Raw genomic sequence first — 13688 nt, 5'->3', positions numbered from 1 at the left:
TACGAGGGCCAAACATCTCCTACAAAGATCTCAGGAAGAGAGCAATACAGCTGTTAGGATGGCCATTATAAAAAAGTACAGAAAACAACAAGTGTTATTGAGGATGTAGAGAAATTGGAACCCTTGTACACTGTTGGTGGGAATGTAAAATGGTGCAGCCACTGGAGAAAACAGTATGAAGGTTCCTCAATAAATTAAAAATAGAATTACCATATGATCCAGCAATCCCACTTCTGGGTAAATATCCAAAGAAATTCAAAGCAGGATATCAAAGACATATTTGCATTCCCATGTTCATTGCAGCGTTATTCAAAATAGCCAAGCAGTAAAAGCAACCCAATTGTCCATTGGCAGATGAACAAATAAACAAAAATGTAGTATATGCAGTCATCCCTAAAAGTACTTGGGGGATGGATTCCAGGAACCCCTGCAGATACCAAAATCCATGGATGCTCAAGTGCCTTATATAAAATGACATAGCACAATGAATACTACACACCATGGAATATTATGCAGCCTTAAAAAAGAAGGAAATCCTGTCATGTGCTACAGTGTGGATGGACCTCAAGGACATTATGCTGAGCAAGAGAAGCCAGTCACAGAAGGACGCATGCTGTATGATTCCACTCATGGAAAGTATCTGAAGTAGTCAAAATCATAGAAACAGAAAGTAGAAAGGTGGTTGTCAGGGGCTGGAGGACGGAAGGAAAATAGTGTTTAATGAGTATAGAGTTTCAAGTGTGCAAGATGAAAATGTTTTCTGTTGCACAACAACGTGAATATACGTAACAATACTGAAATGTACACTTAAAAATGGTTAAGATGGTAAATTGAACGTTATATTTTTACCACAATAAAAATAAAACAGAAAAAAAATCCAATAATTTTTTTACCCAGCCAAATTGTCTTTCCAGTATAAAGATAACAAACATTTTTGAAGATACAATATTTTCCCATAAGCCTTTTGGAAAAAAACGATTGGGGACAAACTTCAGTCAACAGTGCAAAGAATGAAAATAGGTCCACACCAACACACACATCAAGAAATTTCAAAATACTTGGGACAAAGAAAAGATCATAAAAGCTTTCAGAGAGAAAAATAAGTTTTATACAAAGGCTCAAGAATTAAAATATTGTCCACCTTCTCCATAGCAAGGCTGGAAACCAGAAGGAGTACATGTCTTCACAGTTCTCAGGGAAAATTACATCTAGTACGGAATCCTATGCCCAGCTGACATTCAAATGTGAATAAACATATTTTCAGACATGCAAGTTGTTAAAAATACTTCATATGTATCCTTTCTCAGGAAGCTATTACAGGTTGTGCTTGATCAAAACAAGGGAGTAAACCAAGAGAGAGAAGAACCTTGGGTCTAAGAAAAGGGATTCAGTGCAAAGGAGAGGTGAAAGAAATCTTCAGGGTGGTTGTGAAGGAGACCCCAGGACAATTCTGAGATGTGTGCCTCAGAAGTAGAAGATGCCGGTTTAGATATGGCCTCAGCAACGCTGGGAGAAACTTCTTCCTGAGGATGAAACTGATTGAACTCCCAGATGAATCACTTTGAAAGGACATTGACATATCTGGGAGAAAGCTGGGTGGCGGGGGGCGGGGGGAGGTTATGTCGTCATAAGTACAGAGAAAACAAAGCAGATAGGGCAGAAGGACAATTACAAAGTCTAGCAAAGGGAAGCACAGCACTTACAATACATTGCAGGGCTCAGTCCAGAGGAACGTTTCCTTTCTTTCTTTTCTTAAACTTTTTATTTTATATTGGAGTATAGCTGATTAACAATGTTGTGTTAGGGACTTCCCTGGTGGTACAGTGGTGAAGAATTCACCTTCCAATGCAGGGGACGTGGGTTCGATCCTTGGTCAGGGAACTAAGATCCCACATGCCGTGGGGCAACTAACCCCGTATGCCACAACTACTGAGCTCTAGTGCTTCAACTAGAGTGCACATGCCACAAACTACAGAGCCCGTGTGCTCTGGAACCCATGAGCCACAACTGCAGAGCCCACGCACCCTGGGGACTGTGCACCACAACTAGAGAAGAGAAAACCCACAGGCCACAACTAGAGCGAAGCCCACACACCACAACGAAGAGCCCACGTGCTACAAAGAAAGATCCCGTGTGCCTCAACGAAGACCCTGCGTGCCGCAACTAAGACCCGACGCAGACAAAAATAAAAACAAAAACAACAACAAAAAAATAATGTGGTGTTAGTTTCAGATGTACAGCAAAGTGATTCAGTTACGTATATACATGTATCTCTTCTTTTTCAAATTCTTTTCCCATTTAGGTTGTTATATAATATGGAGCAGAGTTCCCTGTGCTCTACAGTAGGTCCTTGTTGGCTATCTGTTTTAAATATAGCAGTGTGTACATGTCAGTCCCAAACTCCCTAACTATCCTTCCCCGCCCCTGACACTTCCCCCTGGTGACCATAATTTCGTTTGAGAGGAACATTTTCTTAGATAAAACAAGTAAACTCTGTATGTAGATCTAATGAAAGCTAGGATTTAACAATTTCGGGAGGAAGGAGAGACAGTATGAATGCTGTGGGCGGGCGTTAGGGGCAAGGAGCTAAGGCCCTTCTCACCTAGTGGGAAGTCAGTAATAGGTGATGCCTGGAACCAAAAACTCAAACAGCCCTGTACACACGTTCTTTAGAGACACAGAGGGAAGTATCAATGAATCGACTAGAAGGTCGAGGTGGTCACCTCTCTGGAAGAGGAAGTGGGGGACTGATTCTTCAAACTGTGTGCCCAAGACAGCTTAATAAAACTAAAAGCGAAATGAAAAAGAACAGTAAGGAACAGCTGCCACAGGATGCAGAAGACCAGCCTGAGAAGCGTACTAGATTCAGTGAACTAATTGAATCACATCAGGAACCTCAGAGACCTAGAAAAGCTTTCTTACAACAAGGATAAAATTCCAGTGTGAAAATTGCGGCATGCAGCTGAAACAGCGGGCAAGTTACCAAATGAGAAGATTATCAGTCAAAGATGATGGGAACTTCCCTTGTGGTCCAGTGGTAAAGAATCCACCTTCCAATGCTGGGGATACAGATTTGATCCTTGGTCAGGGAACTAAGATCCCACATGCCGCGGGGCAGCTAAGCCCAAGTGCCACAACTACTGAGCTTGCGCACCTCAACTAGAGAGCCCACGTGCCGAAGACTACAGAGCCCACGCGCTCTGGAACCCGCGCACCGTAACTACAGAGCCCACGTTCCCTGGAGACTATGTACCACAACTAGAGAAGAGAAAACCCTCAGGACACAACTAGGGAGAAGCCTGCACGCCACAGCGAAAGATCCCGCATGCCTCAACGAAGATCCCGCATGCGTCGAAGACCCGACGCAGCCAAAGAATAAATGAATACATAAATAAAAAGACAGATGATGGGTATCTCACAGTGAACTTGATATTAACCAGAGATGAAAAAGAGAAAGACCATTTCCAGTCCACACTTAATGATAAGGTGTCAGGCCAACATGAGCTGGAAAAATAAACAAAAGAGCTAGAACATGACTTTTGTTCACTCCATTTGGCCAAAGCTCTCCTAGGAAATAAATGAGAAGCCGAGTGCAGAAAATAGAGCTGCTTCATGAACTCTATTGGAAGAAAAAGATGACTGTGCAGAAACAGCTGGATCAGGAGAGGAGTGAGCGAGAAGAGATAAAGCAGAAGCTATCAGCTGAAAGAAAGTAAAGTCTATATTGAGATTCAAGAAACAGAGGATGAATTACAGAAAGCAGAGAGATCTACGTGACCTTCCTTGTTCTTTGTGATAAGAAATACCTGACAACTGGCTGCTACCCATGATGCAAAAAGTTCCTTCCCCAGCCTGAGACAGAAATTAACTACAAGGAAACTCAAAGACCCAAGGCCGTGAAGAATCCACTTCCGGGAGACCTGATCCTCAGTCTTCCGAGGTGGGCTGGCTCTTCTGGACATTGGCTGAAATGGGTGTTGTGCCCTGATCCCGTGTGCCCACCTGCCATGTCTTCTCTTCCCATAGAAAAGATGGGCCTAGAGATGCCTCTGTGCTGCCTTTACTTAGATAAATGAAGGATCCAACCAATGAGAAATACCCTGTCAAGACATTTTTTTCTGTTCTTTTATTTTTCATTTTATTTTATTTTTAAAATTTTTATTGAAATATGGTTGATTTACCATGTTGTGTTAGTTTCAGGTGTATAGCAAAGTGATTCAGTTATACATATATATATGTATATGTACATATATATATTTTTTACATTCTCTTCCATTATAGGTTACTACAAGATACTGAGTATAGTTCCCTGTGCTATACAGTAGGTCCTTGTTGGTTACCTATTTTATATATTGTAGTGTGTTTTGTCAGGACATTTTAAGCCCTGAATATAAGTGAGGGATTACTGTGCAAGTGTGGCTCCCCTGCCAAAGCCCAAAGGTTGGCCAAGGTCATTTTCTTTAGGTAATACAATCTGTCTCGTTCCTCCAAACTCCCTGTCTCCGGTATTCTCCTTATAGGGTCTCATTGCCTCTCTTCTTCTTTCCTTGGGAGTGATTTGACTCAGCCTGTGGCAACTCCCACGAACAACCCCTCGATGGAAGAGATGCCATTCTTACCAGTCTCAAGCCCGACATCCCGAGGCAGCCACTCCTGACAGCCTGTGTGCAGAGAGAAAGCAGAATGTCAGTCCTCGTGGCCCTGAGTTGGAGCCCTGGAGGGTAGGAGCCGCGTGTGTGCATCAGCGTGGCTCTGAGCCCCTGGCATGGGGCCGAGAAATGACTCTTCAATGAATGGACGGATGAGTCGTTGTCCCACCACAAGTGTGAGAGGAGGCTCCCTCAGCTTCATCCATCCTATCTCATCTTTACCGAACGTCTATTTTGCACTTGGCACTGGGCTCAGCTGGGAGTGCGGTGGTTCTGAACATCCCTAGGACACCATCCCTGCCGTCCAGAAGCTCAAGCTGTGTCTGGTCAGACATCCGTGAATACCGGTCATCACCCTACACCACACGGAGTGCTGAGGGAAGCAGCCAGCAGAACTAGAGACACAACATACTTGATCTAAAGCTCACGGACAGGGGCTTCCCCGTTGGCACAGTGGTTAAGAATCCACCTGTCAATGAAGGGGACACGGGTTCCAGCCCTGGTCCGGGAAGATCCCACATGCCGCGGAGCAGCTGAGCCCGTGCGTCACAACTACTGAGCCTGTGCTCTAGAGCCTTCGAGCCACAGCTACTGAAGCCCGTGCGCCTAGAGCCCGTGCTCCGCAACAAGAGAAGCCACCACGATGAGAAGCCGCGCACCGCAACGAAGAGTAGCCCCCGCTCGCCGCAACTAGAGAAAGCCCGCACACAGCAACAAAGACCCAATGCAGCCAAAAATAAATAAATAAACCTCACGGACACCCCCAAAACACAGATATCCCCCATTTCACTCATGGGACTCAACAAAGGAAAGGTGACCCGTTGATCAGTAGCACAGCTGGGGATTCAACCTGGACCTGCCTCCTTTCAAACCTGTCCGCAGCACCTGGCAGGCCTGTGTAGCTGCCAGCAGGTGGGGGAGGGAGGGGAGGGAGGGGAGGGCGGAGGCCCTGATCTCAAGGAGGAGCCCCACCCATCCCCAGCCTTGCCTCACTGAGCAGCGGGAGGCAGGTACTGGCTTTTTTGTTCATCATATGCTCCCTGCTTCTAACACAGACTTGCTCCAAGGAGGGACCCAGGAAATAGTTGTTCAGTGAAACAGAGAACGAAGCCCTTGGAGAGGATGTCCTTTGACAATGGTTTTGCCAGATTTGTAAGAATTCACAGTGGAAGGAAAGAGGGGCCTTCTCGGGAGTTCCCTGGTCGCCTAGTGGTTAGGATTCAGGGCTTTCACTGTCGTGGCCCGGGTCCAATCCCTGGTCAGGGAACTGAGATCTTGCAAGCCGCGAGACCAAAATAAAAGGGGCGGGGGAGCGATTCTCTAGGGATGCTGCAACTTTAGCAAAGGCAGAGGGAAAAGTGCAAAGGATGTGAGGGGTCAGCACATTTGGGTTGAGCAGACCAAGCTGGGAGGTAAGAGGAGAGTAGAGGTGTAGGTAGTGGGTGAATGTGACAGAGAATCTTTGCCACTCTGTTCTGCTGGACAAAGAATTTTCTTATTCCAATTTTTCTTTAGTGTGTGAGCATTTATATGTTTATGGCAATCTAATCCTCCTAGCATTTGTTGAGTGCCTACAATGTAAAAGGCGGTAGTAATCAGATTGAGATTCCTTTTTAAGGGTCTGAGGCTACCGTTCTTTCAAGGGGAGGCTGGTCCATCTCCGCGCCTCACATACTGCAATGAGGTGGTGGGTGGGAAAGACGCAGAGGGCATTGCCTGCCTCTCACTCCCCACTGTGGCTCTGTCCCCTCACTTCTCCACCCCAGGTAGGAATCTGAGGCTTACCCACGTTCTTTAGCTCTGTCACCCTCTACCCCCTCACCCATGGCACTGACCTCCATGGACATAATCCCTCTCCAGGCACCAGGATGTGTCCCATAGGTGCCCCCCACCAGTCCTGCCATCCCTGGGGGATGAACCTGCCAAGTGTTCTGGACTCCCACTCCTCTGGTCCCCAGACTCCACTGACCTCCACTCCCCCACGACTGGCCCTGGTCTTCCTGTGTCCCAGAACCTCTCCACTTCAGAAGACATGTCCTCCAGCTGCCACCCTCCAGCCACACCCCAGGCCAGCACCAGGCCCTCCGCCCATGGCCAGCTGTTCCCTCATTTCATCACGACCCCTCAGCCCTTGCTTTTCTCTCCATTCTATCAACCAGGCATCCGAGCTTCATTTCTATCCCAACCTGCCTAGAAACTGACTTACATCTCTTCTGAAACAAAGTGGTTTTATAAGTACCCATAAACGGAATACAAAAATAAAGTACAGCAAGCTGCACTCTACGTGGACCCCTCTGGTCCACCCTTGTCTTGTGAATGTTGTTGACTCCTGCTTGTACCTTGCGAAGTCCCAGCACCAAGCTGAGCACACCAAGGATGGGTCACACCATCTTGACGACAGGGGCCGGCACCTCCCCTACGACCTTAGAAATGTTCAGGGACACTTGAGTGGGCCCTGGTCAGCTCTTTCTGGAAAAAAAAAACCCAACAACACTCTTATTTCAAATCTCCCTCCCACTACTCACTCTGCAGAACACCTTGATCTGTGTCATTGAAAAAAGAGAGAAAAATCACCCTCAGCTTCCAGCTCTGCCCACTCCCTGCCTTTCCCTATATCTGAGAACATTTAAGGGACTGCCCAGGGGAAGGGGCCCCCTGACAGCCCCACACTAACCCTTCCAGCCCTGCCCTCTCTGGCCTCCTCCATCAGGGCTTTTGCTTTATCAATTACTCTGGTGGTTAAAATACTCCCACAAATTCTTTGACACTCTCCCTTCCAAACATGGAGACTCATTCTCCCTACTGTGGATGTGGATTTAGTGACTCCCTTCTAACAAATAGAATAAGGTCGGAGTGATGGAGTATAGCTTCTGAGACTAGTTCATAAAAGGCTCTGTGTCCTCTTCCTTGCTCTGTCTGAGATCACTCGGCCTGGGGGAACTTGCTGCCGTGTCATGAGGATACTCAAGCAGCCCCAAGGAGGACCCATGTGCTGAGGAACTCAGGTCTCCAGTCAACAGCCAGTGATCTTGAAAGCAGATCTTCCAGCCGTGGTCAAGGCTTCAGATGACCAGAGCTCCAGCCAACGTCCTGACTGCAGCCTTGTTATGGGCTGAATTGTGAACCCCTCTCCAAGTTCATATGTTGGAAGTCCTAACCCTCAGTACCTCACAATGGAACTGTATTTGAAGATAAAGCCCTTTTAAAGAGGTGGTGAAGTTAAACTGAATCTGTGAGGGTGGGGCGTAATCCTGATATCCTTGTAAGAAGAGGAAGAAATACCAGAGCTGTACATGCAAAGGGATGGTCATACGAGGACAAAGTAGCAAGAGGGTAACTGTCTGCAAGCCAAGGAGAGGGGCCTTGGGAAGAACCACCCCTGCCAACATCTTTGGTCTGAGACTTCCAGCTCCAGAAGCTGAATATAAATGAACCCTAGAAAATGAATATAAACCACGTGAGTGTTCCTGGCCCAGAACCACCCAGATAAGCTGTTCTTGGATTTCAGAAATTGGGTGAGGAAATAAATATTTGTCATTTTAAGCTGCAAAATCTTGGAGTAATTTGTTATGCAGCAGTAGATAACTAATACAATTACCCCTCCCTCTCACATCTTCATTCTTTCTTACTCTTCTGGTTTTCCTCCCTGCATAGAGATACAAGTTTTGTCTATCTTAAAATGAATTTTCTTGGCCTCATGACCGCCTCCAGCTATTGCTCTCCTCTTGTTTCTATTCCACAGCTGAACTGCCTGAAAGAGTTGCCCCATCATGCTGCCTCCACTGTCTCACCCTTCATGCCTTCCCAAGCCTTGGGTCACACACACATACCCACAAACGCTGCAGCGACCCCTCCAGGGCTAACATTGCCCAAGCCTATGACAGGACTTTTTCAACCAGGTCCTGTTCCCTGAGCACGCCCCCTTGGCTTCTGCAGGACTACACTTCCCTGTCATTCCTTTGCTTTAGGGGGTCCCCTCGATCCCCTCCCAGGGCCCTTTCCCTCACCTTGATCTCTTGGTGTCTGAGGGAGATGCTGGTTGTTTTTGTCTGCCTGATGTGCCTTCCCCTATTTTCTTTTGGGGGAAATTCTCCTCCCTTTGTCCAAAATGTTTCTGATAGGAACCATGAATCATGGTACCTCAAAGATGGCATGCAATCCAAGAAAGGGCTTTCCCTGAGATGTTCTGAATTGAAGCTGGGGATTAGTTTTCTTCTCTAGTTGCAAAGTTCTGAAATGTGATTCCAGAGCTGCCAGGGGCTATGGTCCTAGTGTCCTGAAAATAGCTGATATGAGAGAAGAAAGTTGGAAGGACAGGAGGGAATGAGACAAAAGACAGAAATCCTGTCTTTGACTTTTTGCACTTTGTTATTTGAGCTAAGCCATCTGTACTCTGTCATTGAAACCAAAGAATTCTCATTGATATGGTGGCCCTCATTCTATTCTCCTTCAGTCTGCCCACTCCCCTTGCACATTTCCACCCTCTCCCAGGGCCACTGACAAAATCAAAGCACTTCTGAGTCTGAAGTCAATGTCTCAAACTCTCATCTCTATCCGGAACTCCAGCTCCACCAAGGCCCTAGTCTCTGGATATCTCCAGCAGATAGGCCATGGGCACAACAAACTCAACATGACCACACATCTCCTCTGTCCCTAAATCTGCTCTTTCCCCTTCATTCTTTATCTCATTGAATGGAACTAGCAATTTTTGAAGAAAACACTTGAGTCATCCTATGATCCTCATATCTAAATGATCACCAGGATCTGAAGATTTCATCTTTTAAAAGCTTGAGGCTCCCAACTATATGTTGTCTGCAAGAAACTCACTTTAAATATAAAGACACAGATAGATTAAAGATAAAGAGATAGAGAAAAATATACCATGTTGATATTAATCAAAAGAAAGCTGGGGACTTCCCTGGTGGTGAAGTGGATAAGACTCCACACTCCTAATGCAGGGGGCCTGGATTCGATCCCTGGTTGGGGAACTAGATCTCACATGCATGCCACAACTAAGAGTTTGCGTGCCACAATTAAGGAGTCCGTGTGTCACAACTAAAGAACCAGTGAGCCGCAACTAAGGAGCCCTGGAGCTGCAACTAAGGAGCCCATGTGTGGCAACTAAGGAGCTGGTGAGCCGCAACTAAGGAGATCAGGAGCTGCAACTAAGGAGCCCGCGAACCACAACTAAGGAGCCCCCCTGCCACAACTAAGAGCCAGCACAACCAAATAAATAAATAAATATTAAAAAAAAAAAAGAAAGCTGGAGTAGCTATACTAATTTTAGGTAGTGCTGACTTCAGGGCAAGGAAAATTATGAGGAATATAAAGGGGAATTACATAATAATAAAGGGGCCAATTTCCAAAGAAGACATAACTTTACTTAACATGTATGTGTGTAACAACAGAGCATCAAAATACATGTGGTAAACTGGTAAACCTACAAGGAGAAAAAGATAAATCCACTATTATAGTTGGAGGCTTTAACACCCCTTTATCAGTAATTGACATATTTGGCAGGCATAAAATCAGTAAGTACATAGTTGAAATGCATAGCATCGTTAGTCAACTGGATCTAATTGACACTTGTAGAATACTTCATCTAACAACAGCAGAATATACCTTCTTCTCAAGTTCACATGGACCATTCACCAAGATAGGCCACCTTCTGGGCCATAACACTCCTGAGGAAATTTAAAAAAATAAAAATCATACAATGTCTGTTGTCAGACCACAAAGACATTAAACTAGAAATCAAAATAACTAGAAAATCCCCAAATATTTGGAGATTAAGAAACATACTTATAAATAACGTGAGTCAAAGTCTCAAGAAAATTCTTAAAGTGTTTTCAACTAATTGAAAATGAAGGTACAACTTACTAAAAGTTGTGGAATGCAGTGAAAGCAGTGCTTAGAAGGAAATTTATAATACTGAAAGACTATATTTAAAAAGATGAGGATCCAAATCAAGATGGTGGAGTAGGAAGACACAGAACTCACCTCCCCCCACGAACATATCAAAAATACATCTACATGTGGAACAATTCTTGTGGAAAACGAACTGGAGACTGACAGAAAGACTCCTGTACAACCAAGGCTCTAAGAAAGATACACACAAAATTGGGTAGGAAGGGAAGAGAAGCAGTCAGGTGGGGTTCTGTGCCCCTGGGAGGGGACTCAGAAGAAAAGAGAGATTACATGGGCAGAGACCCTCCCTGGAGAGGGAGCAGTTTGAGCCACATATTGGGTGCTCTAACCCTGGGGTCTGACAAAGGGAAGACAAGCCCCCTTGGCTCATTGGAGGGCAAGTGGGACTAACAGGAGGGAGGTGGAAATCCTGTACCTTGCTTGTGAGGAGCACATGAACAGTTGCCTACTCCCGAAGCAGGGTGGAGAGGGCAGATTGAAACCACACAGCTGGCTGACTTGTTTCCCAGGACCACCCCAGAGCATGCCCTAACCCGAGCTGAGCAAATGCTCCAGCACTGTTTGCCCCACGTCACGGCTCCACACTGCAGTGAGGGCTGCCATGGCCAAGGAAAAAGCTTCGATGTGAGACCGTGGCAGCTCAAACACTAAGCAGCTTCTGAGCAGGGAGGGGGCTGTCATTACTGGTGATTGCACAAGTGATACATCAGAGGCACTCCAGATCTTTGACAGTGGCCATATCAACATACTCTGTGCCCAACGTTCATTGAATACCAGCCCAGCGCCTCTTGCTCCAGCTCTGCTCCCCTCTGGGGCTGAAGGTGCTGGTGCTGGGAGGGGGAAGAGCACACACTTAAAGGGAACGTAGCCAGCTCACACCCGACACTCAGGGCTTCTGTTCCAGCAACTTGAGACCTAACCCCACCCTTGATAAGGCAAAGTTGGCCACTGAACAAAGGGTAAGCCCCACTTCACACCTGGCTCTAGCCCTAGCCCCTCCTTCTCCAGCCCCACCTACTACCAAGAAGACAGCTGCCAACACACCCTGAGGAAAGACATCACTTGTGTTCACATCAAATCCATCTCTCCCAGCAAAGCCACTGAGCACAAGCAAAATGTATAGGGATGCTCCCACATAAGGACACACTTTCAAGACCACCATAGGTAACAATTTAACTAAAATTCATAGAGACAGAGAAAGATAATTAAAATGAGAAGAGAGAAGAATTTGTCTCAATTGAAAGAACAAGAGAAATCCCCTAAAAAAAACAGCTAATGAAACAGAAATAATTTACTAGATAAAGAATTCAATGCAGTAGTAATAAGAATGCTAACTGAATTAGGGAAAAGAACAGATGAACACAGGGAGAATTTTAACAAGGAACTGGAAAGTATAAAAAAGAACCAGTCAGAACTGAAGAATACAATAACTCAAATGAAAAGTGTTCTAGAAGGAATGAACAACAGACTAGGTGATACAGAACGATGAATAAGTGATCTGGAGGTAGAATAGTGGAAATCACCCAAACAAAACAGTAAAAAGAAAAACAAATTTTAAAAAATGAAAACAGTTTAAGGGTTCTTTGAGACAACATCAAGTGTACCAATATTTACAGCGTAGGAGTCCCAGAAGAAGAAGAGATAGAGAAGAAAGTAAAAAATGTATTTAATGAAATTATGGCTGAAAACTTCCCAAGCCTGAAGAAGGAAACATATATCTGGGTACAGGAAGCACAGAGAGTCCCAAACAAGATGAGCACAAACAGACCCACACCAAGACATATCATAATCGAAATGGCAAAAGTTAAAGAAAAAAGAGAATTCTAGAGGCAGCAAGAGAAAACCAAAGAGTTATATACAAGGGAACCCCCATAAGACTCTCAGCTGATTTTTCTGCAGAAGCTTTACAGACCAAAAGGAAGTGACATGATATATTTAAAATGTTGAAAGGGGAAAACCTGAAATCTAGGATACTCTACCCAGCAAAATTATCATTTAGAATTCAAGGATAAACAACTTTTCAAACCAGCAAAACCTGAAAGAGTTCATCAGTACTAAAATAACCCTAAAAGAAATGTTAAAGGGTCTTCACAAGGTGGAAGAGAAAAAGCTATAAGAAGAAGTAAGTATCTATAGGAAAGAAAAAAATCCCACTAGTAAAGGCACACATATAGTAAAGACTGAGGATCAGCAACTTAAAAAAGTTAGTATGAAGGTTAAAAGACAAAAAATTATAAAATTAAGTATAACTACAATAATCCGTAAAGGTATAAACATGAAGATATAAAATATGGCACCAAAAACACAAAGTATGGGGGAAAAGAATAAAAAATGTATCTCTTGTAGCATGTATTTGAAATTAACACATTTAATTTTAATTTTGATTTTAATTTAATTTTAAGCCCAGGAACAGATGGCTTCACAGGTGAATTCTATCCAACATTTAGAGAAGAGCTAACACCTATCCTTCTCAAACTCTTTCAAAATATAGCAGAGGGGAGAACACTCCCAAACTCATTCTACAAGGCCACCGTCACCCTGATACCAAAACCAGACAAAGATGCCACAAAAAAAGAAAACTACAGGCCAATATCACTGATGAACATAAATGCAAAAATCCTCGAGAAAATACTAGCAAGCAGAATCCAACAGCACATTAAAAGGATCATACACCATGATCAAGTGGGGTTTATCCCTGGAATGCAAGGATTCTTCAATATATGCAAATCAATCAATGTGATACACCATATTAACAAATTGACGGAGAAAACCCACATGATCATCTCAATAGATGCAGAAAACGCTTTTGACAAAATTCAACACCCATTTATGATAAAAACTCTCCAGAAAGTAGGCATAGAGGGAACTTACCTCAACATAATAAAGGCCATATATGACAAACCCACAGCCAACATCGTTCTCAATGGTGAAAACCTTAAACCATTTTCACTAAGATCAGGAACAAGACAAGGTTGCCCACTATCACCACTATTATTCAACATAGTTTTGGAAGTTTTAGCCATAGCAATCAGAGAAGAAAAAGAAATACAAGGAATCCAAATTGGAAAAGAAGAAGTAAAACTGTCACTGTTTGCAGATGACATGATACTA

General features: G+C 44.4%; 1 protein-coding gene across 1 annotated transcript in view; it reads right to left on the bottom strand.

The window, feature by feature from the left end:
- Positions 1 to 4700, bottom strand: part of MYO7B (myosin VIIB) — a 75823-nt gene extending 71123 nt beyond the window's left edge. Inside the window, exon 1 of the mRNA XM_029225932.1 lies at positions 4620 to 4700. Within this exon, the coding sequence (XP_029081765.1) occupies positions 4620 to 4637 (18 nt within the window). The 5' untranslated portion in view covers positions 4638 to 4700. The remainder of the gene's footprint in view (positions 1 to 4619) is intronic.
- Between the last annotated feature and the right edge of the window lie 8988 nt (positions 4701 to 13688).

This window comes from Monodon monoceros, unplaced genomic scaffold (assembly GCF_005190385.1).
Source record: "Monodon monoceros isolate NGI ecotype Baffin Bay Population unplaced genomic scaffold, NGI_Narwhal_1 Super_Scaffold_16, whole genome shotgun sequence".
Lineage (NCBI taxonomy): Eukaryota > Metazoa > Chordata > Mammalia > Artiodactyla > Monodontidae > Monodon > Monodon monoceros.
The sequence above is the reverse complement of the archived record's forward strand: the minus strand, read 5'-3'. Positions and strand labels throughout refer to the sequence as shown.